This window comes from Poeciliopsis prolifica, unplaced genomic scaffold (assembly GCF_027474105.1).
Source record: "Poeciliopsis prolifica strain line A6 unplaced genomic scaffold, Auburn_PproV2 SCAFFOLD014, whole genome shotgun sequence".
Taxonomy (NCBI): domain Eukaryota; kingdom Metazoa; phylum Chordata; class Actinopteri; order Cyprinodontiformes; family Poeciliidae; genus Poeciliopsis; species Poeciliopsis prolifica.
The window spans coordinates 3665593-3691745 of NW_026562389.1; the positions used below are offsets into that span (position 1 = coordinate 3665593).

Consider the following 26153-nt stretch of genomic DNA (forward strand, 5'->3'; position numbering starts at 1 on the left):
CTCTTCCTCGCTAACGCCAGGTCCCTCGTCAACAAAATCGACGAGGTGCGACTCCGAATTATCTCTCGCCGGATGGACAGCTGTGTGACTGTTGTCACAGAGACCTGGCTGGATGAAAACATCCCAGACTCAGCGGTGGAGATAACGGGCGCGCTCTGTTCCGGGCGGATCGGACGGCAGCTTCGGGTAAGAGCAGAGGCGGAGGTTTGGCATTGTATGTACACAATGCCTGGTGTACAGCCACACACTCTGTCGGCACATTCTGCTCTCCTGACTTGGAATATCTGGCGGTGAAATGCAGACCCTTCAAGTTGGTGAGAGAACTCTCGTCCATTGTGATCGTGGCCGTCTACATACCACCGCGGGCTAATGCTAAGTTAGCATTAGAGGAGCTATACTGCCTGATCAGCGGGCAGATGAACTCCAACCCGGAGGCGGCCATGATTGTGGCGGGGGACTTTAACCACGTGGAACTGAAGGCTGTGTTTCCCAAATTCCACAAGTTCATAAACTTTCCCACCAGAGACAATAACATTTTGGATCAGGTTTACTGCAATACCCCGGAGCCTACAAGGCTGTAGCAGGTCCACATCTGGGCATGTCTGACCACATCTCAGTGGAGCTGATTCCTGTCTACAAGCCTCTGGCCTGCAGAACTAAGCCGACCACCAGAATAGTTCAGGTCTGGACTGAGGAGGCCTCCTCTGCACTTCAGGACTGCTTTGAGCACACAGACTGGAGTGTGTTCAGGGACGGAGCAGACTTGGAGGAATACTCATCGTCCGTTCTGTCCTATATTCAGTTCTGCACCGATGCTGTCCTCCCTGTTAAGACCATAAAAGTGTTTCCAAACCAGAAACCATGGCTGGACAACACAGTACGGGCCCTGCTGAAAGCCCGGGATGCTGCCTACAGATCTGGAGACAGGTTGGCTTATAGCAGGGCCCGGTCGGAACTGAAAAAAGGAATTAAGCAGGCCAAGCTCCAGTACAAACAGCGGATTGAGGAACACTTCATCAACAACAACCCCCGAAGCATGTGGAGAGGCATCAGGACCATGACGGACTACAAACACAGCACTCAGCTGACCAGCCGCGACCCCACCCTGCCTGACACCTTAAACAGCTTCTTTGCCCGCTTTGACACAGTGGGCAGCAGAGAAGCTGTACATCTACCCCGACTGGAAGAGCAGTACCAGCCTCTCGTCCTGCAGCAGCACCAGGTGACGTCCACCCTGAGGAGGATCAACACCCACAAAGCTACAGGACCGGACAAGGTGTCAGGCCAGACGCTGAAAACGTGCGCCGACCAGCTGGCAGGAGTGTTTCTGGACATTTTCAATCTGTCCCTACAGTTCACCATGGTTCCTGAGTGTCTCAAGTCTTCCACCATCATCCCTGTACCGAAGAAGACGACCATCACCAGCCCGAACGATTACCGGCCCATCGCTCTGACCCCGGTGATCATGAAGTGCTTTGAGAGGATTCTTCTGAGGTACATCAGACACTTCATCCCTGCAGACCTGGACAGCCTTCAGTTCGCCTACAGAGCGAACCGGTCAACAGAGGATGCTGTCTCCATCACTCTGCACACAGCCCTGACCCATCTGCAGCATCCCAACACTTACGTCAGGATGCTATTTGTAGACTTCAGCTCAGCATTTAACACCGTCATCCCAGACAAGCTGGTGCTGAAGCTACTCAAGGTGGGGCTGCCTGCTTCACTGTGCCACTGGATCAGAGACTTCCTCACCAACAGGCCTCAGGTGGTGAGAATAGGTGGCTCAACATCGTCCCCACTGGTCCTCAACACAGGCACACCGCAGGGCTGTGTTCTCAGCCCAGCTCTCTTCACCCTGTTTACACACGACTGCGTTGCCATCCACCCCACCAACACAGTCGTCAAGTTCGCGGACGACACAACAGTAGTGGGTCTCATTTCAGACAACAACGAGACCCACTACAGAGAGGAGATTCTGCAGCTCACTCAGTGGTGTTCAGCCAATAACTTGGTGCTGAACACAGGGAAGACCAAGGAGGTCATTGTGGACTACAGAAGGTCCAGGAGGACGGGTCACACTCCCCTTCTCATAGATGGAGAAGAGGTGGAGCGTGTGGACAACATCAAGTTCCTGGGCCTCCACATCACGTCTGACCTCTCCTGGAATACCAACACCTCCCACCTGGTGAAGAAAGCACAACAAAGGCTCTTCTTCCTCAGGAAACTGAGACGTGCTGGACTTTCCTCACGGCTGCTCGTGAACTTTTACAGGGCGACGATCGAGAGCGTCCTCTGCCTCAACGTGACTGTGTGGTACGGTAGCTGCACAGCACTGGAGAGGAAACAACTGACACGGGTGGTGAGAACAGCACAAGGCATTGTGGGATGCCCCCTCCCGGACCTGGACTCTATTTACATAGGCCGGGTCAAGAAGAGAGCTGGATCCATAGCCATGGATTCCAGCCACCCGGGCCACAGACTGTTTGTGCCGCTGCCATCAGGCAAGCGGTACAGGAATATACGGACTACAACAAACAGACTGAGAAACAGTTTCTTCCCCACAGCCGTCAGAGCCATTACTCCCTGCCGCCCCCTCCCACACATATCATAACCTCACATACACCCCCCCCCCACACCCCTACCCCCACACAGCCATATTGTTCTGCACTTGCACTGCACATCATCTGCACTTTACCATAATTGACCCTGCTGCCTCTTCTTTCGTGTGGTTTAGTGCCTTTAGTTAATTAGTTGTATATATTATTATTATTGTGTATTTGTTTATTTAATATTGTATTTTTTGACTTTTGCACGGGAGTTGCAATAGAAATTTCGTTGAATCCTGTTCAATGACAATAAATGCTATTCTATTCTATTCTATTCTATTCTATTCTATTCTATTCTAAAAACACAACCTTACAAAATGTTAGTCATTTTACAAGCCTAACAACATCAATCATAGAGAAAGACTATTTTCAACACTCCAAGCAACAGCTCTTGTTCTAGATATTTACTTCACTGTCTGGCGTCTGTATTATCACTGATTCAGGTCTCCAGGGTGCCTGCCAGGTGTACTTTGCTTCCAGCACAGCATAGGACTTTCTACATCCTTTGCTGTGTTTCCAGCTTGTGCTATCTCTAGTGTGTTTCTGTGTTAGCTTTCCCATAGCTTTGTTGGGTGTGGCGTGCCCCGTTTTCCGCCACTGACTATGATGTCTCTGTTCCCTGCAGATCAGCCTTCGAGCAGGACGTGGACCATGGTAACACAGATGGCCTGGGAGACTGCCAAAGTAAGCAAGCCCTCTTCACTCTTATCTATCCTCCTCTTTTCCAAACCTCCCTCACCACCTCTAACTCCGCTCACCTCTCAGCCCATCGATTCCTTCTTTGCTGCCGTCACCTTTTTCTTCTCCCGTCTGTTCTGGCCCTACAATTCCCTCTTTCAAGCTTTTTCCATCCATCTGTCCCTTTCAGCTCTTGTCCTCTTGTGTCTTTCCCCGCTGTTTCTCCAGTCCCTGGTCAATAGAGCCCTGTGTCCCATTGGGCAAACACTGAGTTTCTTTTTGAGAATTTCCTCAAAAACACAAACAAATCAGCAACACACTGAGTTTGCAGATGTGAAAAGTCAGAAACTGTTATACTGACTGTAAGAAAAAAAGACTATTCAAAGTTAAAAGGTTGACTTTTATACTTCACACTTTGAGACAGTATATTTGTTCTTCTCAAGACCAAATGCACTCTGTCAGCATTTGAAAACATGGTTCCCCCCATTGATATTCTCCTGAAACTTTAAAACATGTTTGTTATTGAATAAATAACTCTATGAAAGCTATAATTTTCTCCTTCGCTTTCATTTGTGTGTTTACAAGCTAACCCAGAGCAGTATAGCTTTATCAGCTGTAGAACCCTGAAAAATTGCCTTTGATTGAACAGAAAGAGAATATGGAGCTGCCAGCCATCTCTGAATTACTTTAAAAGTCAGGGTTTTCCTTTGTGTTAAAGCGTATAAGCTCCCTTTTAATGCCCACAATAACAGGTTGCCTTTTGGTTTTCTTCTTTTTCTCTGCAGATACATTTGTGGCACTGAATGGTAAGTGTTCCTCATCCACCTCACGGTAATCAAACTCAAAAAGGATGCAGTTTGAAGCTCCATCCTTTTCCCCCTAAATCTTTAACTTCAGCCACACCTCTTCATCAGATTAGTCAGTCTTGCCCTCTCAAGCAAATGAAAATCTCCTCCCACATGTGTAAGGACTGATTATTAACGATTCCAGGCTTTAACCAAATTGATTTCATTCCTTTCTTTCTGATAGACATCCCTTCCGGTTATGAAGGTAATAGAAAGTCTGTCACTTTCACGCTCTTTTGTAGTTCCTTTTGGTGTTTAAAGGTGGAAGAGATCAAAATCTTTCATCTTTGATACTAATTCCCTTAGTTTATTGGACATTTTTCTCCCTCGCTCTGTGATAGTAACTTCATTTTCCTCCTCTGCTTGTGCTCCAGCATTGATTAGCTATGACCTTTGCTTTGTTAATTGGATGGATCTGGTTGTCAGTGGTTAAAGGCTTTGATAGTGAGGAAGTTCTTCGCTATGTGCATTAGTCTGGTGTCGATAGAGAGAGCGAGATGTTAACCAGGCCAGTTGAGAGTGTGTTTATGCACACCAAACATCATCACACAGCTTTATTCATATGTATGTTTTTCTGTCCCATCCATCAAATAATTATACATCTGGTTATCCATAAACACATCTATCACCTTTCCAGGAAGCTTTAGTAGTAAACTTTGGTATTTTCACTTTAGTATCTACGGGATGAAAAATGAGAAAGTCGTCTGCAATTTGGGCTTTGAAAATGTGCTGGCCCGTGATATCAGAATCATCCCTGAGTAGCTGATACTTGAAGCAAAGCCACTCTCATCTACATGTAAACTTACAAAGATATTCTTTATCTAATCACAGGACAAATTAGCTCGTTTTAGTGAATCCCTCTCAGCTCCATCTCGCTCTCTCTCAAACACACACATACACACAGAGTGCCTCGCAGCTGCCAGATCAAAACGGTCAGATCCATGCAGAATGACGAGAATAGATATTTTGAAGTCTCTCCAGCAAGCCCTCTCACTCACCCCCCTGTGGCTGTACTCCCACTGTGATTCTCCCTTCTTTTTGGAGATCCAGGGTCATCCAAAAAGCATCTGTGTTGGTGTGCTCACCCTGCTCATGTGCAATATGCTTAGAGATGTGTGTTTTGAGCCACTGACAAAAACTCACACCCGGTTTACTGCATCCAGACTCGGTCCCAGCCATTTCCACTAACCCTCTATCTATCTGTTGGCGGTTGATATGGATTTTAAGATAAATTATTACACCCTCTAAAATCTCATCTTTTTTACTCCAGACGAGACACTCTCGCCTCTCTTTAATCTGTAGAAAGAGAGGGATGTGCATCCGTTGGCAGATTTTTTTCCCCCTCCTGATCTCAGAAGAAGTGCAGAGTCTCTGGGCTCCCTGTATGTGTGTCATCTGCCTGAATTGCACTTCCCCTGTTGGTGGGGGTATGAATTATAAAATAGGCCTGTCACACTAATCTCTCAGCCTTGGGCCAATAGTTAAATAAATCATTTTAATGATTGCCACGCCACACAGAAGAGGAGGAGGCCTTGAGTGGCGTTCTGCGAGGGGGGTCTGTTGTGAGCAGTCTCCTGGCGTCGCCTCCCCGTCTTCAAACACAAGCGTAAACACATATTGAATGTGCACATCCTCAAACAAACACACACTCCCATGCTGTCACCTCCTCCATGGAGAGGGCTTGTCAAACGCGGTAACTGGGGGAAGAGATCTGCAGAGCCGATGTAGATAAAAGCGTCGTCGCTCTTAATCGAGGGCTCTTTTTTTTTTTTCTTCTTCTTGCCATGTGGCTTAAATACATCATGCTATATCCCATTTATAGGAGCAAAACTGTGTAGGGGGGCTTAACTGTTAGCATGTGGGATGGTAATGTGATTGTCACGGTTCGAAAATACAGTCAAACAAAGCTTATGCATAAATTCTGCTCATGAAGAACAATGAGAAGCATAAGAAAGGGGGGTGGAGGGAAAACTGACGGTGTAAGCAATGTCTGAATGTAAACAGGAGAGAGATACCCATGATCCATCACCCACAGAAGAGCTCACAGTGCCTTGTAAAGGGGTTCACATCTACATCTCACATTTCTATTTCACTGAGATTTGTTGCGATGGACCAACAAGGAAAGTAGAGTGGAAGAAAAATGATTGGTGGTTTTCAAACTTTTTGACAAATCTGAAATGTGGAGTGCATTTGCATTCACCTCCTCTGATTCAATGCTTTATAAAACCATTCATTACAAATATTTGCATTTACAGATGAACATGTTCACCCATTCTTATTAGTAAAGTAGCTCAAGTTCAGGCAGTTTGGCTGATTGCTTTTACAAAGCGTTGAATCTGAGTCACTCTGAAAGTTCAAGAAGTTTACGCCAAGTTCCAGATCAGTTTTGTAGCTCCGCACATTTAACTTCACATCTCCAAAACTAATCAAAATGAACAAAAGTATACAAAAAAACAGCAGGAGTTAAAGGCTTCTTTGTAGTTAAAGAGCAGCTACAGGCAGAAACCTCAACAGGACCAATGAGGAGAAAGTTTGTCTTTTGTCCTACATATGAAAGCAGGGCACCCTGTGGTTACAGTGGAGAAATTATCATCTGACAGACCCAGCAGAGATCTGACAAGTCAATCTGAACAGGACGGGGTGGGGGCGGGGAGAAAGATAGAGACGCAGGAAAATGACAGGAAGAGGAAACGTGTCAATCCTTAGAAACACACATGTAATCGGTAATGAGCTGCAGAGGGTCACGAGGGAAACACCTTGTTAACTCTCACAGCCCAGCAGATGTCTGAGTGTGTGTTTATGCATGTGAGGAGCGAATGCGTGTGTATATATGTGTGTGTGAGCAATCTAGATGGTCTGTCTGTGCCTGTGTGCACTGGAGCTTGGTCCTGTTTGCTCTGAGCAGAAGTTAACCTGTGCTGTGTCTGACAGGCCACCATCACCATCATCACACCCTTTCACTTCCCACCTCGGCCCTCCCCGAGGCAGCCGAGGGGCCCCTGGGGCGGAAGGACCCCCCTATGAGTTCAGACAAAGGAGAGGACCCTTACGTGGCGGTGCCCTCTCAGACTCAACCTGAAGCCACTGGTAAGCCTTGGAACGTAACAGAAATCAGTCAGTTTGGTCCTTTGTCGCCTGTGGCAACAGGCTAATGAGGGGGAAGGGTGGGGATGTAAAGTGGAAGGGGGTAGGGGAGGTTTATGTAATTGAGATTTACGGGTGCCTTGCTGCTTCCAGCTGACGCGGTGTATAGATGGTGGATGGTTTTCTCTCTAGGGGACAAATTGCCTTATGCTGTGCACGAAAAACCCGCTGCAGAAAAGTAGCAAACAAGTGAGATGACACACGTTCACCCATGTGCACCTACACTCTCAGCGCTCATTAGGACACACACCCAACTCCACGCGCACACGCAGAGTGATGTGGATTTATTATATGTGGACTGTAATGTCCCATAGGAGATGTAATATCCAGACCATTACACTCTGAAAAGGAAAATGGCGATGTATTTATTTCCTCGAGAAGATGGGCCGGTCGCCGGCTGTGCCATCTTTCGCGACACAGTGACATGACATTGAACGCCCTTTTTTCTCCTGTGTTAACAACCTGCTTAATGCTGTGCCGCCTCAAGGGCAGCTTGCCGGATAAATGAGTCACAGAGAAAAGGACAGAGGAGGAGGAGAGTAGGGACCAATCGAAAGGGGGGAATTTAAAGGTCTCTGGAGGGCCGCCAGTTCATTATGACGGGACAGACCGACGTATAACACACCCTATTAAAGCAACACGTCACTTGTTCATGGTTCTGCAATTAGAACCAGCTTCAACATTGTTAAAAATACAGGCTATAAAAATTAATTGATAATAAAATAATACAGCCTCTTGCCAACTTATTCAAACCTACTGAATATTTCCACAGACAAGAGTCAATGTATTTTTTATGGATTTTATGTGATTGACCAACATAAGTCAAAGGACATTACAGTTAAATGGAGTAAAATGCATTTTTTTTTATTTTACACCTTAAAAATATAAATATAGAAACTACACTACGCAATTGTTTTTAGCCTTTTAATAGCCATGAATAAAAGAGCAACAAACTATCTCAAGAAATCATTTAATTAGAAAATAAGAGCCCAGCTGTGCATAATTTAATGTCGGTATGAGTGCAGCTGTCCTGTGATGTTGCAGATCAGCTCAAACAGGGTTTGGTTATCAAACAACAGCCCCAGCTTTGAATATTTACTAAATAAATTCAGCAACTTATCAATGCATGACAGTAAACTGACAGGCGGGGCAGGGAGAGCGTCAATCAATGAAGCTGCCGAAAGGCCTGTTGTGACTCTGGAGGAGCTAAAAACATTCACAGCTCAGGTTGAGAACTCTCTAAAGAGAAACATTTAGTTATTCATAATTCTCTCACAGCAAAATTAAACTGTTGAAGGAAAGACATAAGAAGTGATGAAAGGGTTAAACCAAACATGTGGACAAGACCAAACTGAATTTATCTGGCTTGTATGGAAAATGCCCTGTATGGTAGAAAATTAGCTGAAGTGAAACATGATGGTGGAAGATTTTAAATTATTATTATGACAAAAATGTCACGTTTTTTTCAACTTCACCAAAATGAAGTTATACAAACTTCTGACAAAATCTGAAAAGGTTGAAGGGTTATGAAAACTTTAAGCTTTAATTGATAGATAATGTTATTTACTAGAGGCAGATCCTTCAACAATTAAAATCCTGTGAGTGTTAAAACAGGCATAGCAATAAGAAAGCAGCTGTTGAGCTCAGACCAGAAGCTTTCGTTTCACACAGGGATTTGTGCCGTCTTCAGCCTTCTCTGGAGTGAATACAACCTGAGCAAGAACACAGGAAGCCATTTCATTCACAAGCTTGTAAGAGTCTTTGAAGAATTCAACTGTTGACAAGCAGGACTGATAGGCCGATTATTCCTGTGCGGAAAAAAATAACCTCAAACGAGTTCAAAAGTATTTGGCGATGTGAATCAGAGGCGAGGGTCCTCCGCATGAGAGCCATAATCTAGGACAAGAGAGAAATCACCCCATCTCCTAGTTACAAAGCGTTATTTTGGTTCTGCAAAAGGAATTTCTGCGTTTCTCGTCTTCGGAGGAAACACAGCAGAGGCATCTGGAAGCAGCAAAGGCACCAGTAGGTAGATCCAAGCACAATGGTGGCAGAGACTTCAGACAGCATGCTTACAGCCAGCATCACAACATGCTGCTGTGCCTCCAGTTGCCTTTACCTGAGCAGATGCAGAATTACTTGGCTCTACAAAAGCTAAAATACATTTTACACCCAAATTTCCTGAAAGGGTTTAGATTCATTTCAAGGGGGAATGTTGGAGTTTTATACTCAGGTAATGGCAACGTGGCTTCATATGTCAAAACAATGCTTTCTGCTGTTTTTTTCTGTGTGATCATTGTTGTTATTAATGTCTTTTATTTTTATGGGGCACCTTTGCAGCTTGTTTCACTGTTTATTGGTTCAATTTCAGCTCTGCAGACTTTTCTTTTTCCTTTTTCTCTAAAAGTCGGCTTTGATGAGATTTGCCTTTTATTTTTCTTTATGTGAGCAGTTCTTGATCTTTTTGCATGGCTTGGTTTGAGACTACCTCTCTTTTGCTATTTATATATTCGCTCTTTTCCACTGTGTTGATTGCTTTGATGGTATTAAGCACAGTTTTGCCTCCATACAGCTTAACGCTCTTTCAGCATGGCAAATTGAGCACCACAGTCAACAGTACTCATTTCCCGCTCCACCCATCCAGCCTCCTCTTCCTTCCCGTCGTTTCTAAGCGTCGCTGGCTTCAGGTGTCAACTGTACTGTGAAAACTTAAAAGTGGAAAACGGTATATACGTATGAGAAATGATTATAGAGTCTGAAACCAAGAAAAAAAGTCATTTCATCTACATTTTAATGACTTAGATAAATTTATGCAGCAGAAATGAGGAATCAACATTCAGCAGCACCATCAATCTGGAGTTTATGCTTCAGCTAAAATATATTATCTCTTATCCAAAGTCATTTGCAAGCTTGTTTATGATGTAAAAGAAATTAAAATTAGCCCTGAAATTTTTCATTTGCAGCTGAGACAGAAATCTTATCTGCTAATGAATATTACAGAGCTGCCAATATGTATTAGTCCAACACCAGTAGGGTAATTAGTAATGCTGCAAAGTGATGATTCACTGACAAATTATTATATTCAACACCCAGCAGCACCATTGTTTGGCATTCCAGCGGGGCCACTGCATTAGCAATGTTGTTGTTCATGTTTCACAGTACATTTGAGCTTTGTGTGCATCTATCCAGGCCTCATCTCTCTAACATTCTGTGAAAAAGTATGTACCCCTAAAAGATTTCTTCTGTTTTTTCTTTATTATCACATGTATGTTTCAGATCATCGAACAGATTTTGACCAAGAAAGTGCATTTTTTAAATGATGATTTCATCTTTTAGGGAAATAAATCTATCCTGGCTTGGTCAGGAGTTACGGTGATTAATTTTACTAGCTACAACCAGGCCTAATGACTGCCTGAAGCTGAAAACTCTTAAATTGTTGGTTTGGAAGGCTTTTATCTCTAAAAAACTAAATTAGAATTTTGTATTTTATCGGTTTATCCAAGTCTGATATTGTTCATGATCTGAAACTTATAAGTGGAATGCAAAAGGGAAAAAAAGAAAGAAATCTGCAAGGTGGCAAATACGTCTCATGGGATTGTACATGTTATTCTGTAGCACACATCTTGCCTTTCCTTCCATCACCTCCCCCATAAGCCTTCAGCAGCCTATTCCTCCTTCCACCATCTGCTGCCATTGTGATCAGTCTCCCTTCCACAGGACCTCTGATCTGACTAGGCTGGCATGTTCCAAGGCTATACCTTACCTGGTGCAAATTAATTCCCAAACCAATTTTACAGAGCCTTCTTGCCCTGTCCCTGGCTCTCTCCTCCATCTCAGCACCTTCTCAACTGTTTTTCCCGTTGCAGTCTGTCTCTTCGGCAGCTGATGTCATATCAGCTCTCCTATCTGCAGGAATGAATCCATTCCCTGCCTCTCCTTAGCTCCATTTCCTCTCAGATACCTGTCGCCTCTTCTCTGTCGAGCCTGGTTCTTCTCTTCCTCCCCGTCTGTTACATACGTCCTTTCCCCTACCCCCAACCTCGACTGTAACCACTGCTGTGTTGCTCCAATTTATGGGTTCATTATTGGCGAGGAGGAAGGAAAGTAGGGGGATGGAAAGAGACTTCAAGGAAAGAGACTTTGGGGATGAGTGAATGGAGGGTCACGTGATCAAGATTTATTAAAGACAATAGAACAATAATGTTGCACTGAAGGTTATGTGGAGGATAAGGGGAAGAGATACAAGGAGACGAAACAGAGGAGATGAGAATCTCAGGTGATATAAAATCTGTTGAGATATTACAGCTGCAGAGTGGACAATAGCTTTTCTCTGTTTCTCCTTTTGTTTCTGTAGTGACAGAAAATTTGAGTCAGTCTAGACTATTTTTAATTAAATATTAGGTAATGACATAAAATAAACAATGTACTGCTCAAAGCCATCTTTCTTTGAAGTAGGGATCCACGATTTTGAATTTTTGGTTGATATCCGATATGCCGATATATTAAAACTCATGAGGCTGATAAGCAATACCAATATTGATATTTCTTCTATACCTATTTACTGAAACTAAATAGCTTTTTCTACTGTGGAATTAAAATACTGCATTATCTTTGACAATTTAGCCTGCTACAAAATGCAAATGCTAAAAGAGAGGCTGAACATGACGTAACTCTTTCAACTTTTGTTTAATGTCAAATCTATTTATGACCTATTTTCTCAAACAGTGCAACTTTGTAAATCTTCACAAAACTAAACTCAACATGTTCACAAGCAATAAGTTGTGAATTAATACTTAGCAGTTTCTTATTACGCTGTGCTACAGACATTATTGTCACTGCTTTGTCATATAAAAACATCTTATATATCGGTGAATTATTTTGACTGTATCCTTGAATATTTGAAATGATTTTCATTCTGAAGTTTTTTTTTTGCTGATATTACGTGAGACAAGCATATCTTTTTATGTGGGTTTATGTAGAAAATACAGCATATTGGACATTATCTGTTTCCATTTATATTCTGCAAATATAATCAGAAAAGATCCTTGCTTTTATTTAGTAAAAAGCACAATGTGTTCGATCCGATGTGCTTATCAAGTGGTATTGTGATTTATGATTTCCTCCATGCTTGGATTTCACAGTAATATGACCTGTCAACTGACAGCTGCTCTGCAAGGGCTATTTTCAGCTGCAGGTATCTCTCTGACACCTGTGTGCCAACGTGAGACTGTGGTGATAGAAAGGGACTGTGACCTCGTGTAGACGGCGATGGAGCACTTCTTTTTCCTTTCTTGTCGATGTATCTCCGATTTCTCTTCACCTCACTCTACGGGAAACAGAATTTGAAGAGAAACTTCCCCGCTGTCATTTAGGATGCAATGTGAATATATAATGTTTAAGTTGGTAAGGAAACACTACAGCAAAGAAATCAAAATCTAAACTTATTTTCTAACTGATGTAGAAGTCTTTGCTTTAATTTGTATACCTTTTCAACTGCTTGTTAGCACAAATAGGGAATCAGCCAATCACATGGCCAATCACATGGCTGCAAGTCAATGCATTTGGATTTAGCTGTGATGCTCAGGTTCAACCCAAGCACCACACAGGCTGGGTTATGACCCACTAGCTGAATGATTGGATTTACTCTAATCCTGTATAAAAAGCCATGGTGGGACTTAGGTTAAAGATGGGTGTAATGGCCCTTTAAGAAAGGAAAAAATTAAATTCAGCATTTCAAAGAAACATGAGTGAGTTAAAAGATCCGACTGTAAAACTAAAATCCCTTCTACTCTAAAACAGTCGTCATCGTGTTACATGGGCTTTATTTTGTGTCTCTTTTCAGCTAAAGTGTGTTCAGGCTTTTGTGCAGCCCAGAAATTATTTGCAGCTCATTTTGAGTCATTATAAAGACAATGGGCCGTATGTTTATTCCCGCAGCATTTACGCACTTCCTTGACTGACATCAATCCACAAGCCATAATTTCCTCGGCTGATTAGCTCATTGTTCTTTAAGGTCGCCCGTTTTTTCTACACACGTTTACAGCTTTCGTGTTTCGGTTGCACCAGAAGAGCTTTTGCCTTTGCCGGACGCCGCAAAGAAAGCAAAAAATAAAAATAAAAAAAAAATAGAAAAGAAAAATTAGTCAAACCATGACTGGTCATTCTTTTGACCTCACTAATTTCTCATCCACATTCAGATGTCAGTTTTTGTTTACATAACACTCATATCAATTATATTTATGAACGTGTACTACTTAAGAAAATACAAGCTCATTGTTTGTTCTCTGGTGGTTTTCTTCCTGTTTACTAAAATATTTATTTGTAATTATAGCATAATAAATACAGTTAAGCAGGTCAATATCAGGAATCATTGTTAATTACTTTCCCACCATTCTTTTTTATTGTTTTCAGAATTCAATAGTTTGAGTAAAACTCTTTCTGCCAACTCTGTATTCAATATGCCAATATGTGATATTCCTGCACTCTGGCGATAATTAGCTCTATAATTTTATTTACTTATGCCATCCTAAGCCATATATTGTAACAACTCAGTCTTTAATCTTTAGTAGTGTCAGTTTAAAAAAAATCAAACAGCAGTTCATGATTGTTCCCATGGATGTTTGAATTACCCCGATGTACTGTGACTATTAAATATCACAGTCTGCATGCAGGAAATTGGCTACAAGGTTAGTACATCACTTTTAATACCTGAGGTGCAGAATGATATAATTAGAGATTTAATTATATCTTGTCTAGCTAATCAGTATGCTGTGCTGCAACTCTGAATTGTCTGATGAAGGCTTTAATATTGGATAATACCATTAATGCAAGTGCCTCTTGAACACAAACATACACAAGACTTAATGGGATAATATCCGAGCAGTGAGGAGGATCAAAGGGATTTTCATAAATGCTGTCACCATCTAAGAACCAGTGTCATTTTTTTGGAAAACACAAAGCAAAGCTTGTCCTAAACAGAAAATTTTCCTGCAGAACTCCCAGGCGTAAAGGCAGCATGAACCACTTAAAAGGCATATATAATCAATTTCAAAATCTGGTATGGAGCTTATTGCTCACATTAGTTAAAATTGCCATTTTTAAAGTGGAGAAAATAGTACACCATATTTAAGCATCAATGATCAACACAATGCCACCCAAAACCAAAGTAGGAAAGTTTAAAATTACTTGTGAGGTTATAAAGTTGAAATGTAAGTGGTGATTTATCCAGTGAGAAGGAAATTGAGATAAATGCTACATGAATGCAAAAGCTTGGAGGCTGAAAAAAAAAGGGTTATTCAGACCAATGCTCCAGTTCTGACCAGCATTGTCAACAACATGCACAAACCTGCATCAGTTCTTGAAAACAGAAAGCAATGGTTGTATAAAACATTTGAGCAGCTGAAAGTCTCACTTGTACACATAATGTGTGGATGATATAGTTGGTCGCTTAAAGCTGTTGTCAGACATGTAGCTGGAAGAGCTGTGAAGATATTGACATAAAATCCATCAACCATTTGGCTCACATCAAAAGTCCCAGCTGAAGCTAAATATTATATGTAAGTAATAGTGACTGATGTACTGACATAAAGCCATTCATGGATGTCAGCAGACATTTGTCCTTTTAGAGGGCAAATAAAAAGTTAAAACCTATCTAAAAGACATTTTCTTACCTGAGACACTTTATGCTCAAAACAACACTTGCTTTATTTTGTAATGCATTTAATACAAGTAATACATCTTTTTTGCATGTATGATCTTCAGTGGATTTATGATAGGATTGCTACTTTGTTGAGTTCTGGGTTGATCCTTCTCTTGTAGCCAAGATTAAAAATGTTTTGTCATCTTATGGTAAGATAGTTTTTGGGGTAAGAAGAACAATCTGCCCTCCCTCTTCACATATTTGTTTTTAAAAATACAACCAACTTTTCTTGCTTAAAGATCTTTGTGGAAAGTAAAAGTGCTCACTCCTTCCTTTCAATTTTCTGAAAATGTCTTCTGCCTCTGCATTCTCATCCTTAAAAGAGGAGTCACATGGCTCCAAAGGTCTTTTTTTGTCAGATACCTATGTTTTACTAATCTTCTGCAACAGCAATAAAAACACTGATTATAATTTAAGATGTCTGCTCCCTTAACTAGGGTCGGCTGCACTGTTTTTCAGCACATGACACATGACTGAGCCCAGTTGAGTTTGATAGAGGTTCTATCATTCCTCATACCACGTCTTTGTGTTACACACAGTAGTCAAAAGGTTAGGGCCCGCTACAAAACCCCTCTGTGATGTTTAACCGCCTTTGAAGTTTCCCCAACACCAACACAAAGACAGGCTCTGTGGGCTTAAGGCAGACAGTGACTGTGAGGAGATTAAAAGACCGTACGCGTCCCTCTGTGTGTGTTGGACAGATAGAGATAGAGAGGATTCACATGTTCCAGTCACAGCAGATTACAATTTTTCTGATTTACAACAGCTGCAGACCCAGTCTGTTTTGACATGAAGACGTATCGAAGCATCGCATCAGAGCTGTGAGTTTAATATCTGAATCTCGAGACCCGGGGCAGAGTGAAATTAAAACTACATCACACACAGAAAAGCGTCGAGCCGCCGCACGCTTTGCAATTCATTTGGGGGAAGTAGCAAGTTTCAAAACCAGAAGATTGTGGGTCAGGATGAGGCTAGAGGGTTTCTGTGGGTTTTAGCAGAACTTTGAAACTCGAAGGTCAAGTTGTATCAGTTTTGAAAAGTTTTCCGAGCATCACTGAGTGCAAACGGGGAAAGAGAGACGTGTTGCCACCCAGATTCAAAAGCTTGAAGTCATGTGATCTGAGTGAGACAGCTGAGGCGTCTTCTGCAGCAACTTCTCTGGCTTTGATGTGAGAGAAACAACTCCCAAGGAAGACTTTAAAGTTTCATCTTTTTTCCCTTATTTTTGTTTTACCCAAGGCCTTGAAATTGTCTTTTTGTGTTAGCTTGCAGAAGAGGTAAGGGATTATTAGAGAAGCAGAAAGAAGCAAAAACGAGAGCTAAGTACAGATCCCACCTATTAGGCAGGACAATGACTTTGTTGGATGAAAAACTAATCTGAAATATTTAAGCTTAAAGTTTAAAAGCATGCATAACTCCTTGTCCAATCTGTCTGTGCTTTTTCTATACATTCATACTCCTTGAAGGGGGTGATGAGGCCATTTCTCCAGTGGTCAGTGTGCAGCGGGTGGGGCATACCTTAAACAGTCACCAGTCCCTCTAAGAGGAAACACAGTATTGCAAATGCATTGAAAATTTCTTTACAAATAAAATCTTTAAAGTTTGATATGCATTTGTGTTCACCCCCTCTCCAGCAATATGTTTTTTGTGCAACTATGACTTTATGTTCTTTGGAGTTTGTTTTTACCACATTTAAAAAAATGCTATTTTTATATCTCAGTCAGATTAGACAAAAAACAATTTCAAACTTTAACTTTCATGTCTTGTTACTTATTCTCAATTGGACCTAGGTCTGGACTTTGACTAGACCATAAACCATTTCATTGTAGCTCTGGAGTTATTGTCCAGTTTTATTCCAGGATTAAATTATTTCTTGCACTGACTATCCTCCCATCATCTCTGACCAGTTGTTTCTGCTGGGGAGAAAAAACATTCCCACAGCATAATGCCTCCACCACCTTGTTTCATGGTGTCTTTACAATATCAACTAACTACCGAATGGAGTACATACCATTTGGCATGTAGTCCAAAAAGTTGAATTCCAGTTTCATCTCCGTCTTCTAAACATTGGGTATATACTGAAGACACTTTTCTGCCAGCAGTGTAATTCAGTGCGCCGAGAGAAATGCGACTCTGTTTTGCATTTTTATTTGCAGAAAACAAATTTGCAAACAGAAACCTTTTTCCTTCAAGCTTTGAGCTACGTTGTGTTTGCCAATCACATAAAAGTAGTTTAAATTTGTGGTTGTGACCAATTAAAATACTATACGAGGCTCTCATTCACATTTATGCCCAACAGCATTTCAGTGTCTCCATTAAACTCAACTTGCATGTTTTTGAGCTCTTGGAAGAACATTTAAAGTAAAATCCAAGATCCCAGCTCAAGTAACTTTAACAATAATATTCTGAGAAGGACAGAGATAAATGACCTATTTGCTTTTAACAAGGACCAAAGGACCTGATAGATTGGGCCAAGCTGTATGTTTACGCTCCCACTTTCATTTTCCAGTTGGCTTCTGGAGATTTCCAAGGTTTCTTGCCTCAAGTGAGCCTTGAATTCTTCCTGCATCGCTTCTTTGTTAGCAGAAATATTCACCCCAACTGCTCTCATAAGGCGCCCACCACCACTGTGACCACTATCCTTTCCTTTCTGCCAAAAGATGATAACTCACGAAGACCACATGGTTGTAATTACAGCCTTCCCCGTTTCCACAGTGGAGAACTCTTTCCATGCAGGAACTTAGCACTGCAAGAGAAAACAGTCTCACAGCTCAAGGAAGTCAAAAGTTGTTGAAAACCATTAAGAAATGAGAGCAGAAATGAGATATGGCAGTGAAGAGAGGTATCTTTTTCTCACTCAGATGTTAATGCATGAGAAGGGAAGCAGATGTTTCACCCCACAGACAGGCCATTTGGTCACACGGGTTCCCAGCGAAACACTTGTCAAACCCCAAAGCTTCACAGCAGATAAGGTTCATCACTCCTCACACCATCCATAGAACAGGCACATCCCTTCTGCCAAAAAAAGAAGTTTAAACCTCTCTAGTTTGACTCCAAATGAAAGATGGAGAATCTGCATGTCGTCAGCTTTCTCCTGATAAATCAGAAGTTTGAGTTTTATGATAATCAGATAAAACTTTTTTCTTACTTATCCAGGTTGAACTTTAAAGTTCAAACGCAGACTGAAATATTTCTCAGTGATTGATTTCAGCCTTGAAAACAGCTTTTAAAGTCACATCTTGGAACTAATGAAGTATGTCTGCACTAAGTGAGGATTATGAATGTTGGTTTAATAGAGTCTGGATTTCAGTTTCATGAGAACAGATTATCAGGCTGTCTCTGTGCGTCTGTGTTGCACTTCGGTGAGGAGACACAAGACATTCTGACACAGCCGAGCAAAAACAACAAACAGAATTACACGACTACGTTCGGGTTTCAAAGCATTACTGCATCCAATTTGGGTTGAAATACTTTTATTTTTTTAAACTTTAACTGATATTGAAACTCATAGTGCACATATTAGAGGCACAATAGGCAGATTTAAAAAAGCTCGTGAAAGCAGATGAAACCTTAAATCAATTCAACGATTCAGCCTAATTAATTCAAATATATTCTACTTAACTCAACATTAAATGCAATTGTACAAAGGGAATTCCTACAACTTGAGCAAGACTTGAGCAAGTATGCAAGCTTTTTGCATACTTCTGCTCGTACTCTACCAATTTATCTTGGGTAATGAGCTTCAGGTCTGTGAGGTTGGATGGCCTCCTTGACATCACCCTAATCTTTAGCTCTGTCCACACATTTTCTATTACATTTAAGGCAGGACTTTGACTGAGCCATTCTAAAATGTTATGTTCAAATAGGTTAGGAACCACACCACCTGCAAAAAGATAAACTCGACAAATATCTGACGGCCTATTTTAATAGATCAAACAACAAATATACCTTAAAATGCATTAAAACAATTTTTTAGAGAGGTTGTTACATGTTGGTTGATGTTCAGGGGCAGTTGCGGTTGCAAACCCGCAACTGTTCTTTATGTTCACAGTCTGTATGAAAACAAAGATTATAAAGGGAAAATGTGTCTAATTTTTCTGTATCTCAAAATATCTGGAAGATGGACGATTGATTAGTTACAGAAAATAAACTACAGGCTATTCATAAATGTAAACATCTGGGGTTAAGCGTCGAAGTCCAGTGCAAAAAGATTTATAACGTGTCCACATTTGAGTGGCAGACGGCACAGATCGGTTACTCTGGCCGGAGGACAGACCAGGTGGACTTCATCACAGAAAAAGCAGCCGCGGCACATTCAATAGCCTTGATGCAGGTGTATACTTCACTCCTTGTCCAATAGTATGACATATATCACTGTCTGTGGAGTGAAAACAGATTTCTCAAACTCCACTGTGCATCATATAGATTTCTCAAGCAGATCACTGCAACCCGAAAAGCTGCAGGAAATACCAAAGCTTTAACTAAACTTGTATCTGTGTCTCCTGCTCCCTGGGACTCGCAATCCTAAATGTTTTTTTTTTTTTTTCCTGACTAAACTTTCTCCAACACCATTGATTTAACTGAACAAATTACCTTGAGGACTGATCGATGCATAATCGCAATATGTATTCGATAATGCTCCATCACTAAAAGATGCATGAAACAGTTCAAATATTCCAACCTCAGCAGACACACAAAGCTCATTTTTAAAAGCACAAATTCCCCTAAGAATTAATTGACACTGTCTTTAAAAAACTATTTAAAAACTGCTCTATTTTCAGCACTGAAAAGAAATTTATGCCAAAAAAAAGTTTAGTTGGCACTCGTTTTATAAAAGGTCAAAGACAGTGGTCTAAATAAAAAATAGTGATACCTTAGAGTTGTTTAGTGCTGCTCAACTAGACCCGTATCCACGGCTTTTTGTTGGCACTGGAAAACAATCTGGCTGCACTCCTCTAACACGCTGCTACTGGGGAAACCAGAAGCGTCTATTTGTTTTGTCTTTTCTCCTCTACATCAACAAGAAACTGTTTATGATGCAGTAATGGCACAAAACTGTTTAGGATTCAGGTTTCCTTGGAGAAGAGTTGTTGAGTGGATACGTTTCCACTTCTGTGGCATCCTTATATATATTTTTGTGGCGGGCCCAGTTCATGGTGCCCTGGGTAGAGAGTCATATTGCTCATCTCCTGGCCCCTGTCAATATGTACTGAAATCAAATGATAACTTTTATTCTGGTTTACAACCTGAAACATGTTGAACCTCCAAATGTTACAATAATTCACAGCTGCTTCTATTAAATTATCTATTTTCATGTATATCCTATTTTAGTCTTTGAGAATCATTCAAATCCCCAATGATACAGCTCGTTGGATTCAGTGCCTAATCGGAGGCTTTTCAATGTATTCTCTAGGATTCATGAGATTGGATTCAAGCTTTATGAAAAGTCTCACATTTGCAGCCGTGAAAAGAAAAGGGGTTTGAATATTTCATGCTCCCTTATCTGCTCTCAAATCATTCTCATTTTACCAGGAGGTTTTATGTGGGATTTAAAATGAGAATCATAATCACCTCTGAAAAACATCCTCAGTCTGAGATTGTGTCTTAGGGAAATATTGAATTTCCACACCTGAAGCTACCATTTGCAGTCATTATGAAAAGTAGTTTTTTGTAATAATAGGATAATCTTCCTTCATTTGCATATTTTCCATGAAATGATTGGACCTCTTAATCTAGCTCTGTCTTCCGAAAACACATATTAATCATCTATAATTCTAGATTTTGTTTGTTTGAAAAATTAATCCTTTTTGCCCTTTTGAGTGATTGCTGTTTGTCAATGTGTCTCTCTGCAGGTGTGATTCGTGAGAGCTACCAGAAGGGGCGTGACCAGCTGGTTCCCGTGACCCTGTTGGCCATAGCCGTCATCTTGGCTTTTGCGATGGGCGCCATCTTCTCAGGTCTCATCGTCTACTGTGTCTGTGACCACCGGCGGCGAGATCTGGACCTGACAGGTCGCAAGGAGAAGGACAGCCTGCACCTCCACTCCCGCCGCGGGTCGATGAACAGCGTGACCAAGCTAACCGGTCTGTTTGAGACGCAAGCCAAAGATGGTCGCCCCGAGGCGATTCTCACCCCTTTGATGCACAATGGGCGACTGACGGCAAATGCCAAGATGCTGATAAAAGCCGACCAGCACCACCTGGACCTCGCTGCTCTGCCAACGCCTGAATCCACACCGATGCAGCAGCGTCGCAAGCCCAGCCGTGGAAGCCGTGAGTGGGAAAGAAATCAGAACCTTATCAACGCTTGTACCAAGGACATGCCGCCTATCGGGTCTCCTGTCATCTCCACGGACCTGCCCCTGAGGGCTTCACCTGGTCACATCCCCAGCGTCGTTGTTTTGCCTTTGCCGCAGCATCAGCATCAGCTTCCGCCTCACCTGCAGCAGTCCTACCAGCACGAGTATGTGGAGCAGCCTCATCACAGCGACCTGAGCATGGCCCACGGCGTCATGGAAGACCAAGGTGCCACCTTGGAGTACAAGCCAGGAAAGAGTCACATGATGGATCCAGACGGGATGCTTCCACCTCGCGTTCCCCAGCGAGAGGCATCCCTCACCGTCCCTCCTGCCGTCCCACAGATGGGCAAACGTCTGGAGGTCCACTCGTCAGTGTACGGCCTCCGGAAAGGGTCGGCGTCTTCTGCTTCTGGATCCTCAGCGCTGAAGAGGCACAACACCAACTCATCCAACTCCTCCCACTTGTCGAGACATCACAGCTTCCGTGTGGAGACCCCGCCGCCCGCTCCCCAGAGGGTGGACTCCATACAAATGACAACGCAGGGCATATCGCTGTCTCGGCAGTCTGGGATGATCACTTACGGCTCGTTGCCTCGAACGGGCAGCAAACACCTCAAACCCGACGTTCCTCCGAAACCCTCCGTAGTCTCTCTCTCAACAAAAGCAAAGTCCAGTGACTCCGGCACATAGTCAGATCGTAACCCCATTGAAGCAGACTGAACAGACAGAAGCTAAAGGTGTTTTCAGACAGAAGAAACAGGGACTACTGTACAACTTGCATCTCCTTTTAGTGCATTTGTTTGTTTTTGGTGGAAATTCACAGATTTCGTTTTTAAATAATTTGTTTTTATATAAATATGTAAATATCCAATGGATGTTGTCTGTTGTTGAGCTCAGATCAGCTCCCAGTTTGTCTGTAAACACAAAGAGGAAGATGTACTCCTGAGAGAGGAAGTGAAGCCTGTCCTGATATTCCACATATCGGCACCCTGTAGCATTCAAGATGGTGGCTCTCCTGTTCGTAGTGTCCTCAGCCACCTGGACTTGACTTTTCATACATTCTCGTGCCGATGGACAGTGAGCGTACAGGGGTCAGGAGACGGAGAATAATCAATGTACAGAAGCACTCAGAGAGGTTGGATTCAGACTGAGTCCGGTCGGAAACTGTGAAGAGTCTCAGTGTTACAGCAATCAAGACCTGGGCGGGTTCTGCTGAGGCCCGGCCAGAAGAATCTCCTACTGTACTGAACAATACCTGACTGTTAATACTAATAGCCTGTTGTATTTATTTTTATTAAGTGCTTTAAAAGAACAAACTGACTTTCTAGGCTTGGACAGAGAGAGGAGACAAAGAAGAGGTCTTTTAATATTAATTAATCAAGTGAGGAAAAAAAAATATTTAAAGTCATTAAACTGGAGCCAGTAGAACTTTTCTTGTAGACTTTAAAAAAAGGTCTTACTGCGTGCTCAGTGGGACCTGCAGCTTGAGATACAATGATGAGGTGGAGATATTTATTTAAACTGTGCCAGACCAGACTTTTACCTTTTCAGTCCAGAGTTTCCATTGTTTTCAACCAATCAAGATGAAAAAAAGAGAAAAAAAAGATCTCCAAAATCTCCCCCTTTCACTCCTCCACCAAGCAAACCCTCGACCCTCCCCTCCAATCAGCACTGTGGTTTTTTTCGTCTGAGTCCAAAACATTCGTCCTGATTAACTCACTGTTGCATGTTGCACATAAAAGGAAGAGGCGCAGCAACAGTGCAGGAATCAGTGCTCAAAACTAAGCTAAATGTTGCAACAGAGCGACGCCGGTCCAGCGCGGCGCCACGTGGACGAGCAGGCAGAGAAAAAATGGAAACAATAAGAAAAAAAAAAACAAAAACACTTTTTATCGTCTGCTTATTTTTCCACATGTAAATTTGTGCCTTACACCCTAAAGTAGTGACAATGTTTTTCTTTAGTAGTTGTTAACTTTGTGTCCTTGTTGTATTCCTTTTTTGTTTTTATTTTCTTACGTCATGATATTTCCCTTGTTTGATAAAAATGCAGTTAAAGAATGTAGGTGTTATTGTTGTAATTCTGGTCCCTTAGACATTAACACAGTTAACAGGTCAGACGGAGGAGAGAAAGGAGCGTTCACTTTCTTCTTTTTTTTTACTCTTTCTGCACACACACTCACTCAATCATCTTTGTGGTTCATTTCTGACTGTGCCATTAACGCGCTTCGAGCAGCCGTTCATGTTGTGTTGGCATTGTCCACAATTCTTTTTATTTTTTATTTTTTATATACAAGCTAAACGTTCCTGATGTTAGTTTTTATTCACTTATGTTGTTCGGTGTGATAACCAGAAAAGTTAATATTTGTTACGAGTTGAGAAGGCCGAAGTAGCTTTCTGGTGCATTGCAATAATACTGCAACAAGAGCACCATAGTGAGCTATTAGTATGAGATACAATAGGCCCCCAGTGAGCTACAGAAGCTCACTGCTACTTATAAGCATTCATTTCTTAGGCAGTTGCATAAACAGGCTGGTTCCTGTGAAGAAAGCTGGGATTTTAAAACAATAGTGAAGAAGTTTCTCTATTTAACCCCGTTTTTTGTAAGAAAACTATTTGAAAAATATTAGTGATGCTTTTTTTTTTTTTTTTATTTTGCTTCATTGACTCTTATTATTAAGGCCTGAGAGTTTGACTTATATGACCTCTTATGTTTCCTTGGATCACCCCTCACCAAAACACTTAAATCAGTGGAGCACTCTTCTATTGTTGTACCTGTAGATAGGTCAAAGATTTCTTCATGTCCAGCAGTTTCGTTTTTTTTTTCCGTTTCTCAATGGAGGAAAGCCAACAACGTCTCTATCCACAGCTAAACTAAGAAGAATATGTAGAATCTGTGAATGGGTTTCTTGTTTTCATGTGTTGTCTACAGGATGTGGTTGAAAATATCTTCAAAGCAAGAGTCAACTCAACGGTTTTCTATTAAAACACGTTGAACAGTTTTTTCCAGGAAATACAGTTACGTTTGTTTATATTTTGTTGTTATTTGTAATTTTTTAATACTCTCATTTAAAAGATAGACCTGTTTTGATAAAACTAAGAACATTACAAATAGCAATAAAACAAGCAGTTAAGAAAAAGTTGTTGGCACCCTTGTTTTAAAACTTGTGTCAAATATAATCTTAAAATAAAATAAAATATAAAGTATTTGTAAAAGCATAACCTCGCACTGCAAAGTCCAGAAAACTTTTAACTTCTACATTTGGGGAAAATCTGTTCAATGGACAATAGGGGCTTTTTTGCACTCATTTGTTGCTTTATGTCAAACTCACCTCGACTGAAATGACTAAAGTACAAAGTCTTAGTTCAAATCCCAATAGACTTCAGCACATTCCACATTTTGCCTTTCTGCTGGCATTTCCAAACATCTAGATAATGTTTAAAAGTTGTTTTAGTGACCCCAAGATGCACACCCATAATACTTTGCTCCCAAATATGATGGCATGATAAAGATGGATCCTCTTCTGGTCTAGTTCTAGTTAAGTTATTTTAAGCTTTTGAAATAATTGCTGTCATGGCAGAAATGGGAAACTTTTGTAAAGTCATATTAACTTAAAAATGTAAACAATATTTTAAAAAATAGTGTTTTTTTTTTCTTCCCCCCACTTCTAAATAATTGTGCTCAATTTAAAGGTTGGATGTTTCTGTAATTACAGGGCGAGGTTATGTTACCACAAAGAAAGATTAATTTATTTTGAAGCCTTTCCTATGCCATCAGCGGTGCCACTCGATGGGTATAAGTAGTCCAAAATAACAAGGTTTCATCCTTCACTCCAAGTCCATCCCTTTTGTTTGTATTTCAAATGTGTTTTCCTGGAATGAAACTGACAACTTGTCCTTAAAACGTTTTGATTGATGAATCATCAAGTCCACACAGACGGAGAACAACACCCCTGTCTGGGTGAGAAGGTTAAACATCCAATGTCTTGTGTGGACACGTGAAAATATCTGGGCGTTTATTTTGAGCGTTTCGATGTCAGCAGGACCTGGAGGAGCTTTCGACAGGCTGGGTCAGGACTGACTGTGACGGCCGCTGTGGACAGTGAGGTTCTTTAGTGTGTGCCTTTTTTGTCTTTCACCCTTGTTATAATTCACTGCTGTTAGATGCAAATCAACTCTTATCGACTTTTCAAACTTTTGAACTTTGTAAGCTTGTAAGATATTGTGACGTCACAAAGTTTTTTGCCCTATCTCTCTCTCCACTTCCTTAACATCTGATTCACAGCTTAATGTATGTTGTAAAGAAAAAAAACTCTTTAATTTAATGCAAAATGTAATGAAAAAAAAGGAAATAAAATTCTTGTCATGAAAACTTGATTTGTCCTTGCTGTCTCACTTGTTTCTTTGCCGGAGGCTGTCTAACGTTTACCTTTTGTGCGACATAAAAATAAAAATCTTGCTACAAACAAGATCTGGTCTTGTTAGAGAATAACTGTAGGAAAAACATTTCAGTTTGTGACCTTCAGCTCTTCTCTCCTTGTGAAAAACTCATGAGATCTGAGGAAAGCGAGTTTGTGAATTAAAGCTTTTTGGCTCTACAGATGCATCTTATGAAATAAGAATATCATTGAAAAGGTCATTTATTTCAGTAACTCAATTCAAAATGTTTTCATTACACACACACCAACATATTTAAAGTTTTTATCTGCATTTAAAGCTTATGAAAACCCAGAAAATAATATATAGACGATAATTACTAAAAGAAAAAAGTTATGGCATACAAAATCTCATGGAAGATTATTCAATGCAGACAGTCATTATTGTAGGTCATTGGCCAGATATCCAGAGTGCTGTATTCAAGCATATTAATAGAAAGTTTACCGGAA

At 41.3% G+C, this 26153-nt stretch overlaps 1 protein-coding gene across 3 annotated transcripts in view; it reads left to right on the forward strand.

Annotated features, from left to right (window-relative positions):
* Positions 1-25644, forward strand: part of sema6a (sema domain, transmembrane domain (TM), and cytoplasmic domain, (semaphorin) 6A) — a 136171-nt gene extending 110527 nt beyond the window's left edge. The window contains exons 16-20 of one of the 3 annotated variants that reach the window (XM_055039200.1): positions 3232-3290; positions 4070-4090; positions 4314-4334; positions 7061-7216; positions 20825-25644. In XM_055039200.1, coding sequence (XP_054895175.1) covers positions 3232-3290; positions 4070-4090; positions 4314-4334; positions 7061-7216; positions 20825-21960 — 1393 coding nt within the window. In that variant the 3' untranslated portion in view covers positions 21961-25644. The remainder of the gene's footprint in view (positions 1-3231; positions 3291-4069; positions 4091-4313; positions 4335-7060; positions 7217-20824) is intronic. The other 2 variants (XM_055039201.1, XM_055039202.1) reach the window with 2 other exon arrangements.
* The last annotated feature ends 509 nt before the right edge of the window (positions 25645-26153 follow it).